Consider the following 9,460-nt stretch of genomic DNA (forward strand, 5'->3'; position numbering starts at 1 on the left):
AAACATGAACCATTTTAAGCATCAAATTCGACCTTACCTTACTCAATAGTACTCACTCTTGGGTGTAAGGTGTCACTCCATAAAGCCTTCATACTATTTTAATATATATATTATAAAATATCAATATTAATGCAATTGATTTTTTTAAATGAATATTAATAATGTGAAAATAATAATGGTCAATAGTATTTTATTTAAAATAAATTTAAAATTAAATTAATTTTTTAATATGATATATATTAGGTCAATTTATTAAATTTAAAAATTATTCTTAAAAATTAATAAATTCATTTAAGAATCTAAAAAATTAAGTCTCATTTGATTTTGTCTTCAACTTAGATCCCATTTGCTTATGAAAAGTATAACAGTTTTGATCTATTAAAGAATATATAATTATTTGATTTTATGGTACTAAGTGAATCTATTTTTGAGTTCCAAATTATTTTTAAAAAATTAATAAACTCATCAATAAATTTAATATGTTAAGTTTCACTTAATTTCATGTTCATTGTCTAATTAGAAAATTCATAAAAATATAGTTATATGCAAAGGAGAAATAATAAAGTTATTCTCCACTAGTTTTTGTTCGAGATTTTTTAGTAGTGTTTGGGTTAAATTTTTTAATTTTAAATCATGTTTTAAAATTAATACAAAATATAATTTTTATACCAAGTGCATTTATAAAACCAGACAACCTTATCGAGAAGCATTCTCCAGTAAAGCTCTAAAAAAATGACTAGCTGAAACCATAGGCACTTGAAAGCAACAACTTCAAACTCATCAATGGTTGCCCTATTGCTCCACTATAATAGCTTCGAGAGCTCCATCTTTTGAGCTGTTCATCAGCCCGTCTTCTTCTTCTTGTTGATGAGTTGCACTGATGATAATATTACAAACCGGAGCACTAATGGCCATTGCCTGTAGCCACCCCAGAAAGCACTTGACCACATTGAGAACCCAAGCATACTTAACAGACACCAGTATGATAATAGGATAAGTGTACCAAAACAATGCCTGAGGGAAAGTGAAAGAGGCCACCATTGATACAGTGATAGCCACGGAGAACTCTCCCACCACACGGAGATGCATGTACCCTCCCATGACGGAACAGGTGAGGGGCACTTCAATGGAGGTGAAAGAGAATGCGACGATAATAAGAAGAAAGCAACCGATTTTCGTCCAAGTGGGATGACCGATTGTGTCGAATGGATCCCATTCAACTTGGGATTTCAGGATGTTTATGACAACTGGAACACAAAATCTTAAATCAAATCTGTACATTCTTCTTCGATTTTGGTTGTAGGGTTGAAGGAATGAAGGTGAGGATCTTGGTTGGTATGTAAAAAAACTCAATATTTATTAGCTGGAAATCGATAATCAATTGATTGGTGTAGTTGTTTTCTCATCAGGCATGTACCACCCAACTTGTTATATTTTATAATTAATTTGAATCGCCATTTAATTCGACTCCGATTGCTTATCATGGGGTCTAATTGACTCTTTTAATATCTTTTTAATAATATTCAGCATTTACCTAATCTATTTAATCCTTATATATATATTTGAGAAGGACGTGAAGACGTGGCCTGCCATGACATGCATGCATGATCCATACGTATGAATCCAAGACTTTTAGTGTGATATAGAGAGAAAGAGAGTTTTTGTTTCTGAGAGAGAGTGATATGGTGAAGTTGCTGTTTTTGTTTCTGTGAGGAGAGAGATATGGTGAAGTTGTTGTTTTTGTTTCTGAGAGAGAGAGAGAGATGGTGAAGCTGCTGTTTTTGTTTCTGTGAGGAGAAAGAGAAACCATTAGTGATATTAATCTCCTAAACTTTGAGTTAATTAACAAGTTCTTTAATTAGGCCTACTCTTTTTGCTGGTGTGGATCATCCATCTTTTTAGAACTAGAAAAAAGCTTGGATTGAGTCAGTTTTATTGGAAGAAGGCATGACAAAATTTCAAGTTCAGCACCATTAACCCTGCTTTGGTGAGTTTGAAAGGTATGAAACATGACCACCATCCTTGAAGAGATGAAATTTTGAACTTTCAGATTTAAAAAATAAAAAAATTTGGTTGACCATGTCTCTCTTCTAAGGGGAGAAACTCTTTTCCCATTGATTTTAAAAATAGTGTATTGATGACTTTCTAACAGGTACAAGGAATCAATTAATATTAATGACTTTGTCCCAGGTAATAAGACTCAATTAAACTAAGGTTTAGGAGTCCTCAAAACTGACTCACAATACAACTGTGTCTGAACTCTGAATAAATTTCTATTTAATTCTCAATAAACCAGTGGTTATCATTAATTCTCAAAGCGTGATTAACAGTTAAGATTTCTATAGTTGGTAGGAGAAATGCTGACCTTAATCTCCCTAATTCATATATGTAAATATACTAAATACAGGAATAATAACCAGGTATTCTCACTACATACTTGGAAAAACCCAAAGCCTTTTATATTCAGAATGACATAAATTATATTCATGGAAATTCAAATAATATTAGCTGCGGGAATGTGCAACTACGATCACATGAAAAAGGAATGAGAAAAATGGTGAGGTACCACTACACCTTCTAATTCCAGGGATTCTTCATCCTTAATTCCACCCGCAAGAACTCAGTAATCACAATAGCTTTTTGCGGGCAAATAACATGGAGCACCAAACACCATTTTCTCTGTTAACTCCTCACAGACCACAATTTTGTGCTCCCTCCAAAAACCATCTCCTGATTAGATTAGATAAGTTTACAAACCTACAATTGATAGTGTTTCACATTGCGGGATCATCCAGAATGAAGTTCCACAGCAGTTAGGCTATCTTGGGATTGGGCCAGTTAATGATATCCAGTTTTCAACATCTTTCCTTGTAATTTGGGAAGTGTTAAGAAATTGGTACCACCCTGACCTTGCATTTTGCTTGCTTTGCTTCTTTACTTTAACCATTTCAGCTTCAGTCGTCTCCACACAAGTTCAAGATAGACATTAGCAAGCCCAAGCGACCAAAACTGTTTTCAAACACCCCATGCTTGAAATTCAATCGATTCCAGCCCATGTCCTAAATGCCTCAACATACTCAAGCCTCTTGCTTTGAGCCTCAGTTCTAGTATTTGATGCTTTCAAGTTCCTGTAGAGATCCTTGTGAAACTTTAGGAACTCACTTTTATACATCCACTTATCACAGTACATATTTTGCTCTTTCATACAACCAATCACCTCCATCACTCTCTCAAAGTAACCACCTCGAAGAAAATTCAGTACCAAGAACTCGTACAAATCCCTGCATACCACTAAACTTCCACTCTTCCTACTCCTCTTGATGTCCCCCCACAAGATTGTGATTTCCCGATACATATTCAAGCAAGAATAACCATATACCAGGTTAATAAAAGTTTGCACGTTGGGTTCAATTTTTGTCTCCTGCATTCTTCCATATATCCTCAATGCATCATCAATCATTTTTGCCTTGCAGAAGAAATAAATAGAAGAATTGAACTTGTAAACCACAGGAAGAATTGCTTTCTCCTGCTTTTTCATTTCTCGGACCAAAGACTCAGCCAAACCTGATTTCCAAATTGAAGTTGATGTTCTTGTGTGCATTCTATTTTTATCCACAACTCCGGATAAGCACGTAGTCATGACAATTTCATCAGACAAATCCACAATCAAACCAGCCTTCCTCATTTGTTTAAGCAGTGCCTTCGCTTCCCTAATCATCTTTCCCTTGTAATACGCTGTCAAGAGTGACATGTATGTAATAGAACTGGCTGGGGCTCCAGCCAGTTCCATGTCATCCAAGATGTCATGAGCAGTCTCCAGCCACCCCAACTGAATACAAGCATCAATCACATCAGAAATCAATCCTCCTTCCAAGGTACCCAACTCTTTTTGAAGGCTTACCATAAACCTTGAAAGCTCACCAATCCTACCATCTCTCTTGTATGCAATGATAAGCTTGGCAAGGGCCTTATTACTAAGAACATATTTCCCATTTCTAAACAACAGAAGTTCCTGTTTACTATCCATTTTGAAGACAGAATCCTTCTGAAGCAGCTCAGGCACAATCTGTAATTTCAAGCCTTCTTTGAGATAGTAAGATCCAATAGGAACAAAGCAAGTCTTATGAGGATCATTCCTATCTTTCTGAATAGAAAGAGAATCCCAACATCTACACATATCTAACACAAGCCCAGAAGCACCATCAATATCGTTAAACTTGAAATGCAAGCTCAGCAAACTATCATAGAATTGCCGATAATGACAAGCCAACTGAATTGAAACTTGATCAATATGGCATTTAAATTTCTTCAAGTCATCCCTCTGCCCATTCATCTCATGGATCTGGGCAATAATAATGATAGAGTGTGCATCAGCGCCAACCCCTACTTGTGGCATCAACTCTATGATCTGCTGGCCTTTGAAGGATGATCCGAATCTCACACAAGCATCAAGAACAAGGTTAAAAATCATTGTGTCAGGCTTTATAAGTTTTGCATGATTGGATTTGCTTGCACTTAAAAGCAGGAAATGGTCACAAATCTGAACCAAGTAATTGGATGCAAGATACGTCCCTATCTCTGTCTTTACCATATGCAGAATGATCAACCACAGCACATTCTTTTGGGGCACGCTCCCTTTCTCAAGCATCAATCTGAGGATCATAGAGGCAGGGATAGGCATTTGAGCTCTTGATAAGGACAAGGAGAGCTTAGTCAGAGAATCAGAATGAAGTAAATCTGATTTCTCTTTCAGAATTAAATAAACTAAATCACATGCTTTTTGAAGCCAGTGTGGATTGGAAGAGTAAGACAATTCTGTGATCAACCTAATCACCAGAGAATGGCTAGGAAATCCATACAACCTTTTAATATCCTTGAAAGTTTCCCATGCTTCATCTACTTGATGATCCTTCAAAGCAATTTCAAGCTTTCTCAATAAAACTGCATGACAGGAACCTTCCCAACATATCAACTCTGGTTGACTACTGATAGAGAAATGCTGGAGGGAAACGTTCTGACACATTTTATGGTGCACATCTGATCCTATAACCCTTTGAAAATAGTTTCTATCCAGTAAGCTTTTGTGATCAATTGACCTTAAGACAGTCTTCCGACCAGTTGAAGTCAAGCATCTTACAAATAAACAACTCTTCGTGACACTGATCACTTTTCTCAATGATAGTGCCATTCATAGACCATTAGAATCACAATAGTTTGTAAGCACCACTAAAAAGGTCTTATGTTCTACATACCAGACCTACATTGGTAGCTGCCTTAACCCATGAGTGGTAGTCCTCATAATTCAAAATATATCTAATAAGTGATGACCCATCTAGAAACTCCATCCTGCCACATCTTGTTTCAACAAAGATTTGACTACCAATCTGTTTCAAGAACTAACCTGGATAAAGCACAAGGTATCTTTAGTATCAAAAAGAATAAATCATAAAACCAATAGGTGAATTATACCACAGTTATACCAAACTAGAAAACGAGAGGGCAGAAAATATCTAAAACCAATGAGCTCAGCAATATCATAGCCATACCCAAGAAGAAACAAGAGAAATATGAGTTGTAATATTTTATTTACCAACCACCAAAGGCATACCCTTTCTATTCTTGTTATTATAATTATAAATGTTAGTTCATAAAGCTCCTGCTAAGAAATTTTTTCCTTTTTTTTTTTTTTTTTGTGTGTGTTCTCTATTCTTCCCTCTATCCCCGTACAAAGTTTCTGCAAATACCAATACAAATGTAGTGAAAGCGTATGACATTTATATATCACCAAAAAAAAAAGTTCAATGTTGTTGGTAGTAGAGCAAAGTTTACATTTTTGCTCAACTATTGTCAATTAGATATGACATTGCCTTTAATATGAAGTTAGTTTATCAAAATTTGGCCACCACTAATGACTGAATAATCAAGCAAAATTGGAATTGTTTAGAGCAAAGTTTACATTTTTTGCTCAACTATTGTCGATTAGATATGACATTGCCTTTAATATATGAAGCTAGTTTATCAAAATTTGGCCACCACTAATGACTGAATAATCAATCAAAATTGAAATTGTTTAGCCATCTTGGATCAATTTACAATAGGCAGCTAAAATTTGAGGGGAAAAAAGATTTAAATCAGGTAACAAGTTTGAGCATGGATATTGTTACGAATTTGGCAACCATTTACACAAATATTTCAAAAATTTTGTGAGGCTAGAGAAAATGATAAAATAAAAATAAAAATACGCTTGGGTTCCAACATTGGATAAAACTTGGAAAATTGTGAATCAAGTCATCCAAAAAAAAGACTTGCCCACAAATTCGAGAAGTAAAATAGTAATAATAATAAATAAACAACCATGTTTATTGTGAAAAAAAAAAAAAGTTGCACCTGAACATTGTGTCAATCTCATAACAATCTCAGCTGGTTTCAGTTTCATGAAAAAAATAATCAGTATGATGAAGTATGAGATCCTTAGCTTTTGTTTAAGAGCCAGTAAGCAGTGAACTTGACAATCTAAAAGTTCCATATAAAAGAACAAAGTCCCACAAACTACTAATTGGTTTTGCTTGGTGTTTGAGAAAACCAAAAACAAAACACGCACACGCACACACACAAAAACAAAAATTTCAGCAACATATGATGTGGGTGAAGCAAAATTCACACGAATCTCCCCTGAACTCAGTGAGTTTAGGAAACTTGTTGAGATTTATTGGCGATTAATCGGCAAATTGCTGATGAATCTGAGAGAGGGAGTGTGGAAGATGAAGGTGTTGCAGACAATAGCTGCTTGAGGCTACTGATTATGCCCAATGAAAGAAAAAGGGAACTTTGCATGCCCAATGAAAATATAAAAAAAAATTATTTAAAAGCTTTTGTATTGTACATAACCGAACATTATCCTCTCCTTTCTATATGTGAATTCTCAAATAGATTTTTGTTCCTCAAAGCAATTGAAAACTATTTCTACAAACTATTATCAAAAAATGTTTTTTAATAACTGTTTATGAAAACAATGTCAAATAGCCCTTTCCCTTTTAATTTTTTATGTTTCTGTTTCTACATATAGCATACATACCATGGTTTTTTTTGTTAGGTTTTTCACCTTTTAAAACATATCGGTATTATATATAAAAGTTCCAATAGTTTGTAGACTTTTTTCTTCACTTTTAGAGCATTCCGTATCATTTTTTAAGATAAAAGTTTTTAAAATTAATTTTATAATGTTCCTAGATAATTAATTTTATAAAAATTCTAGCTTGAGCTGTAGTCCAAAATGAAGTCCTAGAATTCAAAATTTTCAACAATAGCACACTGAGAGGTTAAAAGCATTCAAAGAGAAACCCTAACCCTCTATTTTGTTTCCAAGAAAATAAAGCAGTAAAACAAAACAACCCATTCCTCATCTTTTGCTTCCAAAAAAGGGAAAAGGAAAAGGTCTCCATGTGAATTTTAAGTAAAGTGCCATGTTTCTGTATTCCCAACTCACTGGTCCTGAAAATTTTACAATTCAAATCATCATTGGTGAAAATTTAATTAATTTTTTCATATTGTCTCTGTTCCTAAACTAAATCTATTTTTATACAATTAAAAAATTGCCAAATAGTAAAGACCGTTAATCTAACAAAAAGTTCAGTCTAGGCTCTTATCCAAACCGGCAATAGTTGCTCCGGTGTTCAAAGACAACCCAATTGCATATCCAACTTATGAAACACTCTAAGTGAAATCTAACCCTCAGTTTATTACCATGGAAATGAGAAAAAATAGAAGAAAACCAGAATTTGATTACTATGTTATCTCTCTGATTTTCTTTGCTGCCAAAAATCCAAAACAAAAAAATAATAGTAAAAAAAATTAAGAATCAAAAAATTCAAATCAACCATGCCAAAATGTCTTATAAGTTTTAGGTAAAGTGCAATTCTACATTCTCGAACCCATGAAGGTAAAAATTTTAACATTCAAAATTTTTTCTCGTTATTTTCTCAACATCCAAACGATTGTATCTAACCTGGAAGTGGATTGATTGAATTGGAAAAAGGGATTGCAACGGTACCTTGAACTCAGTGATCAACCGAGACGCAGCGCTTTGGAGAAAGAACGATTGAATGAGCTTTCTTGCACACTGAAAGGGAGAGTTTTGGGGAAGGGATGATTGGGTGCTTTGGTCCAAACAGAAGTTGGGGCTGGGTAATAATGGGCTGAGCATGGGCCGGCCCAATTTTTGAACTATTGTCCTGTAACTAGGTCGATTTCCTTTTTCTTATTCACACTTTATTTTTTATTTTTTATTTTTTACACAAACACATATTTTCCCTTTTTGTCTTTTTATTTTTTCACATACATATCATTTTCTTATATATTTTTTCCTTTTTTGTTGACACACATACATGCCCACATATTTATAACAAAAAATAATAATTAATCTATTAATTTAATTAATTTTAAAATATGCATTTAATTTGTTTTATTCATAATATTACAATTAAACTGATAATATTTTTATGTTTCTACAAATATATAATAATTAAAAAAAAAAAAAGGAAAAAGGGAAAGCCTTGCAACTGTTCTACTACAAGGATCTGCCCACTGACATGATGAAAGTAGAATGCTGAGGAATTAGATAAATAACCTGTCGGTAACACTATTGTTTAACAGCTAATCACAGCACACACAAGCTTCAGTTGTTTTGGGATGCAAACTCAAGAAGATTCTGAGATTCTTAGCCCATCTCCAAACCGAGTATCCTGCAGCACCTCCACTGAGTTTAGCATTCATAGTTTATAAGGTCTGTCAAGCAGTGCACAAGGGGAGCAGCTTCAGCTTAAATTTCTAATAACTTCTTGGACACCTTCTGCTCTGCAAGAATAACAGTATCATCAAACTGACAGCAGCCAGCGATTTCTCGTACTTGGAAAAACACCATGTCAATCAGCTCCACCATCAAGCTGCAAAACTGACAAGACTGGGTGATGATGGCACTCTCTAGTCTTCTCCTCTCAGCTGCCAAAGTGTAGTTGTTTAATAATCTCTCCCATAAGGTCTTTTCTCTTTTGGTGCTGTTTGGAATTTCTTAGGCTTGTCCTCTCATCACCTTGACTTTCTTTTCTTCTTCTGTTTCTCTGTTCCTTCTTCTCATCTGCCAGACTTTCTTTGTTTCTTCCATTCTGCTGGTGACAAATTTCTGAGTAGATGCTCTTCTCCTCACCTGCTACATCCTGTTGGCAACAAATCTGTGAGTTCATAGCTTTAATTGAGCAAACACCCTGCCTAAGATGGGCATGATGTTTTATATGCAACTGGAAGACAAATTGTATGAGTTTTATCTAATGTCCGTGTATTTGTATGTAAAAAATACTCATAGACTTCTCCTTTTCCTTGTTTTATCAAGAGAGGTAATATATAAATATGTTGCCAGATTCTATACCTTTGCTCCTGGGGTAGCAGCTTCAAAAGTGTGGAAAAC

The 9,460-nt window shown here is 34.5% G+C and overlaps 1 protein-coding gene across 1 annotated transcript; it reads right to left on the reverse strand.

Annotated features, from left to right (window-relative positions):
* Positions 1–2,452: 2,452 nt before the first annotated feature.
* Positions 2,453–8,141, reverse strand: LOC117927176 (pentatricopeptide repeat-containing protein At4g17616-like). Its single transcript, XM_034846612.1, has 2 exons — positions 8,051–8,141; positions 2,453–5,401 (listed from the first exon to the last, which is right to left on the reverse strand). The coding sequence occupies exon 2, from the start codon at positions 5,186–5,188 to the stop codon at positions 3,038–3,040; it is 2,151 nt and encodes a 716-aa protein (XP_034702503.1). The 5' UTR covers positions 5,189–5,401; positions 8,051–8,141; the 3' UTR covers positions 2,453–3,037.
* Positions 8,142–9,460: the final 1,319 nt, after the last annotated feature.

The sequence above is a fragment of the Vitis riparia genome, chromosome 2, assembly GCF_004353265.1.
Source record: "Vitis riparia cultivar Riparia Gloire de Montpellier isolate 1030 chromosome 2, EGFV_Vit.rip_1.0, whole genome shotgun sequence".
In the NCBI taxonomy this organism is placed as follows: Eukaryota; Viridiplantae; Streptophyta; class Magnoliopsida; order Vitales; family Vitaceae; genus Vitis; species Vitis riparia.